This window comes from Miniopterus natalensis, chromosome 9, assembly GCF_054644295.1.
Source record: "Miniopterus natalensis isolate mMinNat1 chromosome 9, mMinNat1.hap1, whole genome shotgun sequence".
NCBI classification, from domain to species: domain Eukaryota; kingdom Metazoa; phylum Chordata; class Mammalia; order Chiroptera; family Miniopteridae; genus Miniopterus; species Miniopterus natalensis.
In genome coordinates this window covers 3,312,777-3,327,604 of record NC_142089.1, presented here as the reverse complement: position 1 = coordinate 3,327,604, position 14,828 = coordinate 3,312,777, and the positions used below count along the sequence as shown (strand labels likewise).

The 14,828-nt window shown below is 59.2% G+C and overlaps 1 protein-coding gene across 2 annotated transcripts in view; it reads left to right on the top strand.

The window, feature by feature from the left end:
- KAZN (kazrin, periplakin interacting protein) overlaps window positions 1–14,828 on the top strand; it is a 261,857-nt gene that overhangs the window by 161,659 nt on the left and 85,370 nt on the right. The window contains exon 1 of one of the 2 annotated variants that reach the window (XM_087820090.1): window positions 965–1,184. The exons of the other annotated variant lie outside the window; for it this stretch is intronic. Within the exon in view, the coding sequence (XP_087676216.1) occupies window positions 965–1,184 (220 nt within the window). Of the gene's footprint in view, window positions 1–964; window positions 1,185–14,828 lie in introns of those variants that run through there. 2 annotated transcript variants of the gene reach the window in all.

The window sequence follows — 14,828 nt, the reverse complement described above, 5'->3', positions numbered from 1 at the left end:
CCCCGAAGTCTGGGCCCTGGCCTCACTTGGGAACCACCTCACCTGCCACACGGCTGCCTTAGAAAGGACTTCATAAGCAGCACCGATGGTGAACAGAGGTGGGGATGACTAGTACCCCATTTTCTAGATGGGGAAACTGAGGCCCGAGGAAGTGAGGTGCAGACACAGGGCTCCCCCACCGGATCGGAGCCTCCTCGTGGGCATGGGCCGTGTCAGTTTCTTGCCCGCCCGCACGGCGAATGCCCTCAGCGTTACATTCGCTTTAAGTACAGTTACAATGTATCAGGGAGCGAAGTTCCCGTCCCAGGGCCCCCCGCCCGCGCTCCTGCCCTCTCCCGGCCAGTGACTGGGACTGCAGCCCTTTCCCGAGGCTGTCGCAGGGGTGTCCGAAGGGGGCCGAGGGAGACGCAGACTGGGGTGCCACCCCCTAGATGCGCTCGCTCACTTGGGGCCTTCGAAGACCTGGGTTCAGGCCTGTCCCTTCCGACCCCTGGGACACTGGCCGTCTTGCTGACCGTCGCTTTCTCCAGGAATGACCATGCTGGGGACGCACGGAGCAGCCCGAGAGGGCTCGCAGCGGGGCAGCGCGCTGCCCCCCGAGGCGTTGGGGCGAGTCCGGGCGCCTCGCGGGGCCGGGGGCGGGGCGCGGGCGGGGCGCGGGCGGCCCGGGGCGGGGCGAGCGGCGGGCCCTCGCCGCCCGGAAGGAGCGGGAGGAGGAGCCGCGCCGCGGAGAGTCGTTCCCACGTGAGGCTCCGCGGCCGGATTCCTCGCGTGCGGCGGCGGCGGACGGCCCGGCGCCCGGCCGGACAGAGAGCCCTGGTCCGGCGCGCGCGGGCGGGCGGCCGGGCGGCGGCGGCGGAGCGCGGCTGCGCCCCGATGCGGCGGCGGCCCCGGGGGCTGTGAGCCCGGCGCCCGCCGTCGGAGACCCCGCGCCGCCTCGGGCAGCGCCCCCCGGGCACGCGGCATGCGGGCGGCCGACGCGGGCACCTGGGAGCGCGTCCGGCAGCTCGCGGCGCAGGGCGAGCCGGCGCCTTCCTGCGGGCCCGGGCCCGGGGCGGGGGCCGGGCCGGCGCGCCCCGCGGGACCGACCGCTTACGAGCAGTGCGCGGACGCCGCAGGGCCCACCGATCGGCCCCGCGTCCGGCCGCCCTTGGTTCCAGCGGATGGCGACCGCGGCCAGCCGGGTAGGTGCGCGCTGGCGGGGCGGGCGGGGCGGCCGCGGGCCGGGGAGCGGCGGGGCCGGGCGCGCGGGGGCGCTGCCGACCCGGATCGGGGAGCCGCTGGTGGCAAAGTTCTCGCCGTGCGCGGAGCCCGGAGCGCGCGGCCGGGCGCGGGCCGAGAGGCGCGGGGCGCGGAGTTAGTTCTTCAGCGTGGGGGCGGGGATCTCGGGGCTCCACGGCTTTCCCGCCGGCCCCCCTCCCCCACCCCCACCCCCACCCGAGGGCCGCAGAGGGAGGTCAAGGCCACACCAGTCCGGGCGGGGCGGCACCTGGAGACCTGGCCCAGGGCGGGACCCAGCACCAGCAATTGGGAAGCGTGGAAAAGGGGCCAGCCCCGCGGGAGGTATGGGCGGCCCCTGGAACCCACTTGGTAGCCCCCATAAAGTGCCAGGAGAGCCCTGCTTTACCGAGAGGAAAAGTAGTGATTTGCATTGGCTGGGAGCGAAGAGATTTCTCAGGCACTGGAAGGGCTAACGCGGAAAGAGGAACGGCAGCGGCGAGGCGCCTGCAGTGGTCTCCTGTGTATCGCTGGCTAATCCGCCCCGAGCGGATCAGGGCGTTTTCGTGGTAAAATACCCCGAGTGGGTGCGCTCCTTCCATTCTGTTCTGGTCTCAGCTGGTCCCCCAGTAACACCCCCACCCCACCCGAAAGTTATGTCATGGGTGGGGGAATCCCTGGATCCCCTTGTCTCTAGGGTAGGAGGAAATTAAGCTGGAAGATGAAGGGCTCCCTGGAGGAGGGAGGGCCTGTCATCAGCAGTTTGGAAGTCTGAAGTTTCCTTTTCCCAGGAAAAATCCGAGGGGAGCATGAATAATCATGCCTTAGTTCTTGAACAGCTATTGTGTTCCCGTGATTTGCATGCAGGGCCTCCTTGAATCTTATCACAGCTCTGAGAATGAGGCTCTGTTATCTCCATGGAGTGGACAGAAGAAAAGCCTCAGGTTAATCAACTTTCCCCAAGTCCCACAGACCTGAACCTCAGTGCTGGGATTTCTAGTTTTGTCTTTCATTTGACACCAGGCAGCAGTTATACCATCTGGGAAACACGCGGCTTATTTACCTAATAATTCTTTTTCTTTTTTTTTTCCTACAAGGGGAAAAAAAAAAAAAAGCCAGCAGCAAGGGCCCCTAATTCCAGGCTGCCTGTTGGTCTCCCCAGGGGATGGAATCCTGGGGGCCGTGGTTCCAGCCACAGGAACTGGGACTGCCGGCCAGCCGGCTCTAATTGGCTGAGGTGCCGCTGGTGTCCTGGAGCAGCTGAGATCTTGGGTCACCGTGGGCCTAGAAGAGGAGCCTGAGCCTGGCAGGAGCTTGAGTCCCCGGATGTTGGGCCTTGGGACTGAGCCCGCCAAAGACAGTCCCACCCCTTCCCCAGCTGCGTGGGGCAGTTAGAGGCCAGGAGTTGGTGTAAAACATCATAGATGCAAAGAAGCAGCACCTGGGAGAGCTTGGGCACGTTGCTTGATCTTTTGGAGACTCAGTTTATGGAAATAACAGTGTCGACTAATGTTTGGATCGTTCAAAGCTGGTGTCTTCACAGCGCCTTGCCTAGGGCATAGTTGATGCTTAACGAATTGGTTGCCAGCTGCACTTGCGGGGCGCCCGTCAGCACCCCCATTGACTCAGTTTTCCCCTAGGATGGGATGCTGTCTGCCCCATCTCCGCCCTCCCGAACTGTGTGGAGATGACTTTGGTCCGATCTGTAAAATACTTGAATGATCCAAGGTCAGTGGAGGTGGTTATTATGTAAACATTTTAAAGATGGCTGGACGGAGAGACAGCTGTTTACTTTGTGTCTATTATGTGCTTCATAATAACCATAACCTGATGACATGGTGTCTCCCAGAGCACGCGTCTCCGGGGTGGTGGGTGTTCCGATGGCCCTCGTGTCACCCCGTAGGGCAGAGGCAGGGCAGATCTCCTTGCCTGACTCAGGCGACATCACCGGCCAGCAGCGAAACCAGAAAGTTTGGGGTTCTCTCCGCCTCACCACCCTTCACCCTCTGCTAGTCTGGTTCTTAAAAGCCTAGTGAAGTTGCTGAGAACTTCCATGGTGTCCGGGCCTTGAGGACACCCCGTCTCAAGCCACTGGCTGTCAGAGGGGATTTCACCTGGGAGGTAAACGGGAGCTCTTCTGGCTTGTTGTTACCAGCTGAAATTATTTGCTGAAGTAAACATTTGGGCCAGGCAGCGAGGTGACGCGCCCCGGGACCTCAGCACGCCAGTCCCCAGCTGAGCGCGGTGCTCGGCTTCTGGAGCTGAGGGAGCGCCCTGTTGGATGGCAGAGCTCGGTGTGGGCAAGGGGAGAGGGGCAGGAGATGCTAGATTGGAGGGGTGGAGGACTGGACATCTTGGCATCACTCACAGGGTGTGTCGTCCTTAGATCAGCAGGGTGACCGGCCTTGTGCTGGTGACGGCTCTGGCCTCCAGGGTGGGGCTCCTTCCAGGGGAGGGAACTGTTCTTTGCACACAGACTGGGGACTAGAGCAGGAGATGGAGACATTAGATGCTTGTTCCGTCGGCACCCGATTCTGCCGAGACACTCGATAACTCTGTTTCCCGCTGGGGGCTGTGGGACTAACTCTGTCTGAAGGGGGACCTTTCAGGGGGACCATCCCGAGCCCGAGCAGAGCGAGTCAGGTGCTCACTGAGGGCTCTTGAGCCGAGAAGGTGAATTGTGAATTGTTCCGTCTGGTTGCCCATTCATTCGGTCGAATCTCTTGAGCATCTATTTCTGCCGGGGGGTGTTGTAGCTGCCAGGGATGTGGCAGCGAAGGATCAGCCATAGCCCGTGTTTCCATGGAGCTTATGTTCCGTGGGAGGAGATTTCCAGTAGGCAAATACGCTCGGGATGTGTCAGGGGGTGGTAAGCGCCGTGCAGAAAGGTAAGGCCAGGTAAGGGGTTAGCGTGATGGGAGTGGGTGCTGTGCAGAATCTAGGTAGGTGGGCAGAGAGAGAGCGAGGTGCATGGGTGCTGGGTCCCTAAGGCCAGAGGGTGTTGCCAATCAGCTCAATGTACCCAGTCGCTGTTGAAAAGTTCCTGGTAAGTTAGTATCTTTGTAGACTGGGCACTTGATCTGTCCATACCTGAAGCCCACCTACACTTCAGCCCAGTTCAGATGCCCCTGCCTCATTCAGCTCTTCCCTTAACCACCAGTTTAAAATGCCCCAGGACCCGGGAGCCACTTGGACCCTCTGCCTTTTTTATTAGTCATTTGGGTCCTTAACTCCTCTTGCGCGCACCCCACCCCTTCAGGTGCAGGGAGGAGGGGACCAGGCCTTTGTTTATCTGTGTGTTTAGCTCCCGGTGTGGTGCCCTCCTGAGCCAGGCGTGGAGCGAACCGAACTCTGAGCTTTGTCTTAGCCAGCGCCACCTACCTGTGGGGAACCCGGTGCTCAGGAAAATTTAGTGACTGCCCAGGATCACACAGTAGGTGTCTCAGCCCAGACTTGGCCCCAGATTGCAGACCTCTCAGCACAGTGTGGGGAGACCTGGTACCGATAGTGAGAAAGTAGACCTACGTTAAGTTTCCAGTCTGGGTTTTTTTTTTAATTTTTTTTTTTAAATCATCACCTGAGGATATGGTTTGTGTGGTTTTTTATTGATTTTTAGGAAGAGTGGAAGGAAGGAGGGGAGGGGAGAGAGAGAGAAACATTGATCGGTTGCTTCCTGTCCGTGCCCTGACCAGGAATCAAATCCACAACCTTTTGGCGAACAGGACATGCTCCAGCCGCACTAGCCGCCCGGCCAGGGCTCTTTAAATTTTTATCTTTTATAGGAAGGTCTGTTCTCTCCTTGACATTCCCTGTTTTAAGCAACTCAGGTATTCGCTATCTTTGTGATTCAGCAGTAGGGTCAGTCAGCTTGGCCTTATCCTGAAGAATTTCTGCTGGGTTAGAGGTGAGATTAAATCTCCACTTGGAGTTGGATGCTCTTAGGAAACCACCCACTGGCTCCCTGAGGATTCAGGGTGGGCTTCCCTGGCTAATGGGTGGGACCAAGACAGTGGTGGGGGGGGGTTGGCTATCCTGGACAATCAGGAGTGAAAGTTTTTGCTCTCTAAAGAAATACAGATTGGTTATCGGGAGGTCTCCTGTGGCCCAGCAGCCTCCCCACCCTGTGTAACTGCTCAGGGAGATGGGCCGAACCTTCCTCTGCCAGGGCAGGGGGCACACCATAGCGGGTACCGGGCCCCAGCTTTGCAATCAGACACCCTGGTTTCAATTCGCCAGCTCTGTTCCTTACTAGCTATGGTTTCCCAAGCAAGGTATTTAACATCCTGAGCCTCAGTGTGCCCGTCTATAAAATGGAATCACATTACCCACCTGAGCACCGTTGGGCAGGAACCCGTGGCATCCTTCATCCCCATGGTGCCAATGCCACCTCTGCCGTAAGAGGGAGGCGGAGTGTCCATGTATCCAGAATCCACAGAACTTGAATGAGTGTGGGTGTGTGAATTTTTTTATTTTTTTTTAATTTCCAAGTTTGAAATAATGGGGATTTGATGATGAGACAGGTGATTCTGAAGGATGGCTAGCGATTTATTCGGCCTTCAGAGCCATCAGGAAATGTGTGTAAAGGTTACCATGCACCCTTTATGTTCTTTCCAGCGTTCCCGTTGAGTTCGCGGGACACTTTGCTAGGACCTGCAGCCATTCTGGAGAAAGGGGAGTTTCATTCACTCTCAGTCATTTCAAGGGCCCCTGGGTGCACTGGCTTAAGGAAACCAGCAGACTCGACCCTGGAGATAGCCTTCCCATGCCCAGCACGGCCAGCTGACAAAAGGGGACAGTCGGGAACATGGGCAGGGGCACAGATTTCAGCCCCAGCAGATAAACACGCCCAGCGTATCGGTGAAGCTGCCCAGAGCGATCGGCGTGGGGCCGGTGTTTGCAGTGAGTCGCTGAGGGCCACGAACCCTCCAGGGAGGGTGGCAGGCCGTGGTCACGAGGTGTGTGCGTGCCCGCGTGTGGAGTTATTTGCATGTAAGTGCATTCGTGTTGAGCGTGTCAGATGAGCGCCTGTCGGGGAGGGGAAACGTCAGGATCGCCCCCTGTTCCCAGGGACACCCCCCTCCGGGACCCGGGCAGCAGTCACCATGAGGGTGGGGACTTCAGGCTTTATCTCGTCTGCTGTTTGGATCCCTTCAAGAGAGGACAGTTAGAGGACCCTGGTCCTGGCAGTTCCTCGGAGCCCTCGCCGAGTGGCATTAGCCCAATAGCTGCCACCGCAGCCCCCAAATTGGGAGAAATTCGCAGGCGGAAGGGCATGGCAGGTAGGTGAGTCCACCTGGAGCTCTCGCCCAGGCCTGGGTGGTGCTGAGCCTGGGCTCAGGAGCAGGGGCCCGTGGGGTCGGGGGGGGGGGGGGGGGGGGTGACCCTCGGAGCTCTCCTGGGTTCACGCGCTGGGCCTCGGGGACCGTGTGAGGGAACACCCACTGCCTGGAGGCAGATCTGCAGGGGCTGACGGCCTCCGCTTTTGTTGCTGCGCAGATTTGCAGGCTGGCTTAGGCTCCCAGCTAGTTCGGGCTGTAACTTTATCACCGGCATTGAGTGTGCGGTACCTTTTAATTGTACCCAAGCTGCAGGAAGCTCTCCCTGGGGGTGGGGAGAGCTCAAAACCACAGCTGCCAGCTCCCTCCCCCAGGCACAGCTCCACCCCCCTGCTGAGCTCCTAACTTTGAGGGCAGGGAAGGATGTGTGTCTCCCATAAGGTCCCATGATTGAGGAACCACAGAGAAGGACCAGCCAGGAACCCAGCATTTGTTTCTTACGATCTTATTGATCTCTCTTCACCCTGTAAGATGCCCATCTTCCAGGCGACGTGGTTGAGGCTCAGAGAGGCCACACAGGCTGTAGAAGTGACCACTCCAGGCAGCCCTGCCGCCTGCCCCAGGACTGTTGCATCTTCTCCCTGCAATTTCTGTCATCAGGTGATCCCCCCAAGGGCCACCGGGATACTGGGCGGAGCCTGTGACCCCGGGAGTCGGGGGAGTCTCTCGCTGGCCTCTTTGGCACATTGGCCTGCCATCAGCCAGAGGCAGCTGGGAGTGAGGGCCTCTGGGGCCTACACTGCTCTCCGGCTCCGGGAGACTGTCCCCCACCCGCCCCTCTGCCCCAGCCAGAATCAGAGGGGCCAGCTGGCCTCTGACAGGTCCAACCCTGACCGTTTGGGAACCTAGAACACAGAGTCCTGAGAGGGAGACCTTAGCAGCGATGGGGGCAACTCACTCCCTCTACAGGGGAAGAAACAGGCCCAGAGAGAGGAAGGGCCAAATGCTGTCATCAGGGTGGTTTCCGGGGTCAGAGTGAAAACGAAAGGCACATGGATGCCTTAGCCAAACGGCAAGTTGTCTCCCTTCACCCTTTCCCTGACTCCCTCAGACTCGGCCACAGGGGCCTGGGTGCTTCCCGGTGTGTAGATCCTCGGGCTTCACCTCCATTCTGACTGCAGGGCTGGGAAGGGCCCAGGAATCTGCATTTTTATCAAGTGCCCCTGGTGATTTTTGAGACAGAGGTTCCACGGCCCAGACTTTGGAAACCTCGGCCGTTTGCCTTTCTGGGATTGGGCTGATTTTAAAGTAAGAAATTAGGGAGGCCCTAGACGCTTCACCCCCTGCGCCCCGACCTCTCCTCAGCGGCATCCTTCCCCCCCACAGGTGTCCCCAGCGGACAGTAGGTATCTGACACCCTAGTTAAGCCCCACGCTGCGTCTCCTAATCCAGTCTCCACCTGCCTTCTCTGGGCTCACGGTCTCGGAGTCTGTCAGGAGGAGGCCTGTGCGTCTGTCCTGTGATCAGCGTGGGGAGCGGTGAGCACGCAGCCGAGTGCGGCCTTGTCTGCCAGAAGCCCACGCCTCCCGAGAGCCGCATTCCTTCTTCCCTTGCTCCTGGGGGTGCCAGGCGCTGGGCTGGCTGGGCGCTGAGGGGCAGAGACCGCGCCCTTGACCTAGGTTCGTGCAGACTCTTTGGACTTGGCACCAGCCGCCCCCCCGCAGGGCCTGCTCTTGCAGGCTCCCCGCCGCCCCCCGCCCGCCCCGATGCCTTTCGCTGCCGCCTGAGCGGCTCCTCTGGGCTCCCTCCGGCTTCTCACGGTCCGCATGGGGGTGGCGTGGTCTCTCACTTTCTATGCTGTGGGCTTTCTCACTCCTCTGGGTGGGAAGCCAGGGGCCTGGGTAGTGGGGGTGGGAAGGCTCTGCCTGGCTGTCCCGCTGCGTGGGAGACCTGCAGAGCCCGCTCCCAGGGGTCAGGGGTTCGAATGCAGATTCCAAGGGCCCACCTCAGAAATTGTCTCTGTAGATCCAGGCTGGAGTCAGGGACCCTGCACTTTTTTTTCTGATTTTTTTTTTTAAATAAGTTTTTATTGATTTTAGAGAGAGAGGAAGGGAGAGGGAGAGAGAGAAACATCAATGAGAAATAAACATCAACATTGATCAGCTGCCTCCTGCACACCCCGCGCTGGGGATTGAGCCAGAAACCCAGGCCTGTGCCCTGACCGGGAATCTAACCGGCAACCTCTTGGTGCGGGGTCGATACTCAACCACTGAGCCGTACCCGGCTGGGCCCCTTTTTTTTTTTTTTAATTGTGGCAAAACACACATAACATAAATGTAACCATTTTTAGGTGCACAAGTCAGTGCCATTAAATATATTCACAATGTATGCATCCAGCACCACTGTCCGTTCCAGGACTTCTTTATCACCCCAAACTGAGGATGTCCCCAGTGAAGGATCATTCCCCAGCCCCTGTCTGCCTCTGTGCGTTGGGCGGTTTGAGGTGCCTCATAGCCGTGGAGTCCCACGGGACTTACAGGGCTCTGCGCTTTCAAAGTGCTGTCCTGTCCACCCCTCTCCTCTACGGATGGTCCTGGGGCCACTGTCCAGATCCCCCACCCACCATACGTGTCGCCTTAAGGCACAGCCACCTTGCAGGTGTCCCGGGAAGCTGTGGGGAAGAAATCAGTTCAGTGGGTGTTTTTCCTGTGATTAAAACCAGTATGTTGTTGATGCCTCTGGTAGCAAGATGCATTAAACCTGTCATTTTTGTTTGGATGATTTGTCTGATGTAGCTTTTTTCCGAAGGGGAATGGCTCGGGCTTTTGTTAGTTTGGTTTCTGTAGCATGCTGTGGCTGCGAAGCAGAAGGAGCACTCAGGGCCCTGGGGCTCTACCTTGGCGGGCGGGCAGTGATGCCCAGAGGTGCGGGGAGACAGCGTTCCTGCCGAGTGTGCCCTGCAGGGCCTGGGGGAGGATTCGTCAGCCCTAGGGTGTTGATGGGGCTTAGACCAGCATCCCATCCAAGTGCCCAGTTTTCCCATCTGGCCGCCAGATACCGGCAGGGTTGGGGGCAGAGAGAGGCTGGACCAGGTGGGCCTGTGACTTTGTAGCCCCAGACTGTAGCCACCTGCACACCCTGAGTATCCCGTTGCCTGTCAGCTTCAGGCGTCTGCCCGAGGCTGCCGGTCATCACTGATCCCGGGGCAGGCCTTCCTCCATCCCCCCGGCCTCTGCCCGGCGGCCCTCTGCGGCGTCTCCTGGCCCGGGTGGGCCTGCCCTGGGACTTGCCCTCCTTCCCTCAGCGCCAGCCCTCGCCTTCCTGAGCTTCCCCGGGGCCCTTCTGGCTGCACTCGCCGCCCACCAGGAGCGAAGCTCGCACCCCGATGTTCCCTCTGCGGGAACAGGCTCTCCTCTCGGTTCTGGGCAGACGAGGAGCCGCCCTCCCAGGCGGGCGCAGGGGGTCTTTAGGTGTGGGGTAGAAACATCTCCCCTGGTGGAGCCTCTCCTCTCTCTTGCACCCCAGGAAAGACCCAGGAGGAGCCCCTCTGCAAAGGGGAAATGGAGGCACACAAAACGTGATCTCTCCGGGCCAGAGTTGTCCACTAGAACGTGATGCGACGTTGGAAACATATATCTGTGCTGTCCGCTGACCTACAGTGTAGTTAGTGTGACCAAAGGACTGAATTTCAAATTGGATTTAAGTGTAGGAGGCCACACGTGGCCAGTGGCTGCCGTCCCAGGCGGTGCAGCTGGCTCTGGCTCAGACATGACATACAGGTGTCCCTGGCCCGTCGCAGCCCTGAGGCGGGGATGCTGGCCGCTCCTCTGTGCCCCTGAGGCCGCCAGCTTCTCCGCGTGGCCCCTGGAGCGCCTGTGTCAGAATCGCTCGGGAACCTGTTGTTGTGGTTTTTAAGTCCCGAGACCCCCAACAGACCTGAGCAGTCGAAAATATATGGGGAGTGGGCCCGGGAACCTGCATTTTAAATACGTTCCCTCCACCCCCAGGTGATTCTGACCCAGGGCCTCCAGCACCGTCCGTCTTGACTCCCGTGGGTCTCCAGCCCCCAGGGGCCCATCGGTGTCCATGTGCCTTTGCCCGCCTCCCGCAGCGCATGAGCCAGGCCAGTGGTTCTCAAGATGAGGTGCGGGGACCAGCAGCAGCAGCCTCGGGAGAACTTGTCAGAGAAGCAGATCCTCCGCCCTGTGCAGCAGTGTGTTAGCAAGCCACCCGAGGCCGTGCTGGTGGGGCGACCGCCGAAGCCGGCCTCTGAGCACGGCCCTTCCGGGAACTCCTTCCACTTAAATTTCCCCCCAAATCTTTTCTGTCTTCTCCCTCTCCCCCTCCCCTTCCCCTGTACCCTGGTCTGTCCTCTTACCAGCTGCCAAGAGCTGCCAGGACCCTTTCCCGCCCAGTGACCGCTGGGTGCGTTGCCTCTCACGAGGGCCTTCAGGGATCCTGGCCTTACCCACGGGGCGGCCGTAACGGGGATGTTACAGGAGAGGCGAGCCCAGCGGCGGCCAGCAGCACCCCTTCCCCCCCTCGTCCCTCCCGGCGTCCCAGGTGGTGGCCGTCTGCTCACCCCGGGCCGCAATCTCAGAAGAGCAGAGGGCCAGATGGCGCCCTTTCCCTGGGGCCCCCCGGCCCTCTCTCGGGGATGGGGCCTCTGCTGCGTCCCCTGGCGTCCACCAGCCCAGAGGGAGTGGGCCCGGCCCACAGCTGTGCTCCGCAGGCAGCACTTGCCTGTCCCCGGTCATCCCGGTGAGAGGAGACAGCGGGGGAGGGGAGGCCAGCTCATCAGGCCTTGCCCACTGGGGGCCTTCCCCGAGCCTGTCACTCCCCTCTGAACCTGTTTCCTGTTCTGTGAGATGAGATCCATGGTGCCAGCCCCACTCGGCCCACGGATCTGTGGTTGCTTTGCACAAGCCATGGACCTGGGCCTGCTTTGCACACTTCAAGGCACCTTGCAGATGGGGTGGTACCGTCAGGGGTCTTGTTCCCTCTGGGATGCTGGTGAGGGCAGACCTGTGCCTAGGGAACCGACTCATCCCAGTTTGCCTGCAGCGCCCCTGGGCACCTCTGCCCTCCTGGTGCTCACATTCTGCGGGAGGCCTGCTCTGCCAGAGCCCTTACCTGATATCAGAAGGATGTTCTCTCTCAGGCCCTCCCCAGATCCAGCAGGGCTCCCGTTGCATTCCCTGCAGGTGGTGAGCACCTGCTCGCGCCTGCATTTGGTGCTGGGAACCACACACCGACACCCCCTCTTCTGACTCCTGTTGCTGGGCTCGGGGAGTCCTCAGTGTCCCATGAACCAGCCACCTGCCTCCTTCTCACCTGCCACCATCTTCTCCCCACCAGGACTATCTTTCCATCTAGAACTAAGTGCCACCCTGTCCTGGGCCCCAGCCCCTCCTCAAAGCCTCTCTTGCTCAGCCCCTCCCCTCGGCATTTGTCCTTTCGAGGCCCTGGGTGCATGTCATGTGGACACACTGTAGCCGAGACCGGGTCCTGCGTGAGTGTTTCTTGAGTTACCCTGGGCACCCCTCCTGACCCGTAACCTCTGCAGGGGCAGGGACCGTGGGGCGCTACACATCTGTCCCCCTTGGGACCTCAGGAGGAACCCTGTCTGTCTGGTCTGTAGGCTCACTTTTGGATGAGCCTCACCTGGCAGGCAGCACAGCACCTGGAGAACACCTGCAGCCCCACCAGTAACTGGAGGGGCCTGGAGGGGGTCAGTGAATATACCCTGGTTCCCTTCTGGAATTTAGAACCTGCCCAGAGATAGAGGCAGGAGAGAGCAGGTGGAGAGTGTGGCCTTGGAGCTGCCCATGGGCTCCCTCGACATCGTCGCCCCCTCCCCCCCACACTCCACCTGTTCTCAGACCAGACAGCCACAGGCCTGGGTGAAAACCTGGAGAAAATGCACAGGCCAGGCTGGGCTGGGCCCTTGTGGAGTGGGAGGGTCTTGGGGCAATTCTGCAAACTCCAGCCAGAGGCCAGGTGGGGGCGAGTTGTGCACCGGTGTCCCTGATGGCTGGCGGTTTTCTGCTGCTCTCGGCCTTAGCATGTTAAAGTTAACAGAGGTCATAGGAGGGTTCAGGGACTGTCCCGTTCACCCTGCGAGGCAGCGAGGCATGGTAACCGTCCTTCAGGGTGGCATCTGAGGTTCAGAGAGGCCCGTGCTTAGTGCTCAATAGCTGTTTATTTCATGGAAAAACTAACTTTGTATTGTTTGTACTTCCCACTTTCCTACGTCCTGCCCAGATAGCCGTGTAGTTACAGGACTATTTGATTCGCAAATGTTAGAAACACAACTGGAACTGACTCTTAAAAAAGGAAATTAATAGCTCCTCGTAGCTGAAATGATCAGAGGTAGGGCTAGCCTCAGGCATGGCTGCACCCAGGGGCTCAGATAATGTCATCTCCCAGCTCCCCTGTCATCTGTTTGGGTGGCAAAAATGACCTAACGAGTCTGAGTAACCATTACCTTCCTAGGATTCCAGTGTAGAGAGCGCGCTTCATCCCCAGGATATCCAGCAGAAATCCCAGGGCTGATTCTCATTGGCTTAGCTTTAATCATGTGACAGCTCTGAACCAATCACTTGGTCCAAGAGCGTGGAATGCATTGCTCGGCCAGGCCCAGGTCATGTGCCCTTCCCTGGAAAAGGTGGTGAACCTCCAGTGTGCTACGCCGGCTGAAAGTGGGTTTTTTTCCCCAAAGGAAAGTCAGGGAGAATGTTCATCGCTGGGAATGGGGGCTGGGGGGCAGACGCAGGAGCTGTGGTGATGATTCCTGCAGCAGCTGTGAGTTTGTGCACCTGGTGGTGTAGGACTCAAAGGAAAGCCTCAGATTTGGGACCTGGTCGGCTAATTATTTTGCAGATTTTCTTGAGCCCCTGGTATGGGCCAGGCCCTGTTCAAGATCCCTATGGAGGAGCTCAGTCTTCTAATTGTTCGGTCTTTCTCCCCTTTGCCACCTCTCAGGTTCCCCTGCACACTCCTGGTCATAAGTAATTGCGACCCTTCCTTTCTCTCCCATCCCTGTTTATGCTTCGTGTATCACACCTGCCCCTGGTGGCTTGGTGGCTTCCTGGCCATGGGGCCTGGGTGGGGTTGATTTGAGCACCTCCACCCCAGCGTGCCTGCCGCCTCCGGGGACACTTAAGTGTGTGCTGTGGCCAGCCCTGGTATTGCTGAGCACACCGAGGTCAGCCGCTGGCAGCCGCTGGTGCTCGGGCACTTCAGACAGCAGCTGGCTCCTCTCCACCTTCCCGTCTGGAGTCAGAATTTCTGGCTGCATCTGGAGCTTGTCCATCTCCTTGGAAATCACGGATTGATCCCCCTAGATATGTCCTGAGTCCATCTCCAGCCTTCTCCCAGCAGGGCAGGGAGTGGGTAGCCCGGGAAGGCAAGAATTTTGCAAAAGGGTGCAGCTGGCTTGCCTCTGTGCCTGGGGTGGTTTAGGGCATAGGTTCTGGCTCCCCATTTCCTTTGGTATCAGCCCCATGGAGGAAAGTGAGCTGTCACACTGAGACAAGTGCCTGGACCCAGGGCTCTGAGTGAGGGGACATTGGAGACCGGATATCAAATGCTCAAGGCCATGGAGCCAGACAGCCTGGGGGCAGATCGTTCCAAGCTACTTAATCCCTCAGCCTCGGTTACTTCATCTGTAGATTGGGAAGCTATCCCTATTTAGTAGGAGTTTTGTAGAAATTAAATGAGTCTATGCATGTGCTTAGCACTGTGCTTGACATATAGTAGGTGCTCAATAAACATCGCTTATATTAGCTGGACCCCAAAACCGGTGCTGCCGTGATATTAGGCGACCAGAGAGATGCCCAAGTTGGGCAAACCCAGGTTAATGATCCGTAGGAGGTGAAGTCCTTGCGGCGAGGTGAGGTCTTGTCAGGAGAGGTTTTTGGAGAGGGCATCTGGCAGGGCTCCGCTCTCCACTCAGGTGGGCGTCAGGCAGCACTTTGTCCCTGTGCCCACACCGGGGCTCTCGGCCGCACTGCTTAATCTTCCTGAGCCTCCGGTTGCTTGTCTTCTGAAGTGGGAATGATGGAGCCCACGCTGCGGGGCTTGGTAGCACCTAGCGGGTGCTTAATAAGTGGAGCAACTGGTTTGTTAATAAGCATCTTAAACGGATCGTGTGTCGTGAAACGATGCTGATCAGCGTGAGGTCTGCGTTGGTGTCGGCAGTGCAGGAAGCGCCTTCCCGTAGGGCGGGATTGTGTGCTTTCAGGGCGTGTGCCCACCGCGAGCTTTTCTGCCTGTTGGGTACTGGGAGTCTTGGCCGTGGCTGGGCTTTGTTCTTCTTGGCATTCGGGCAGG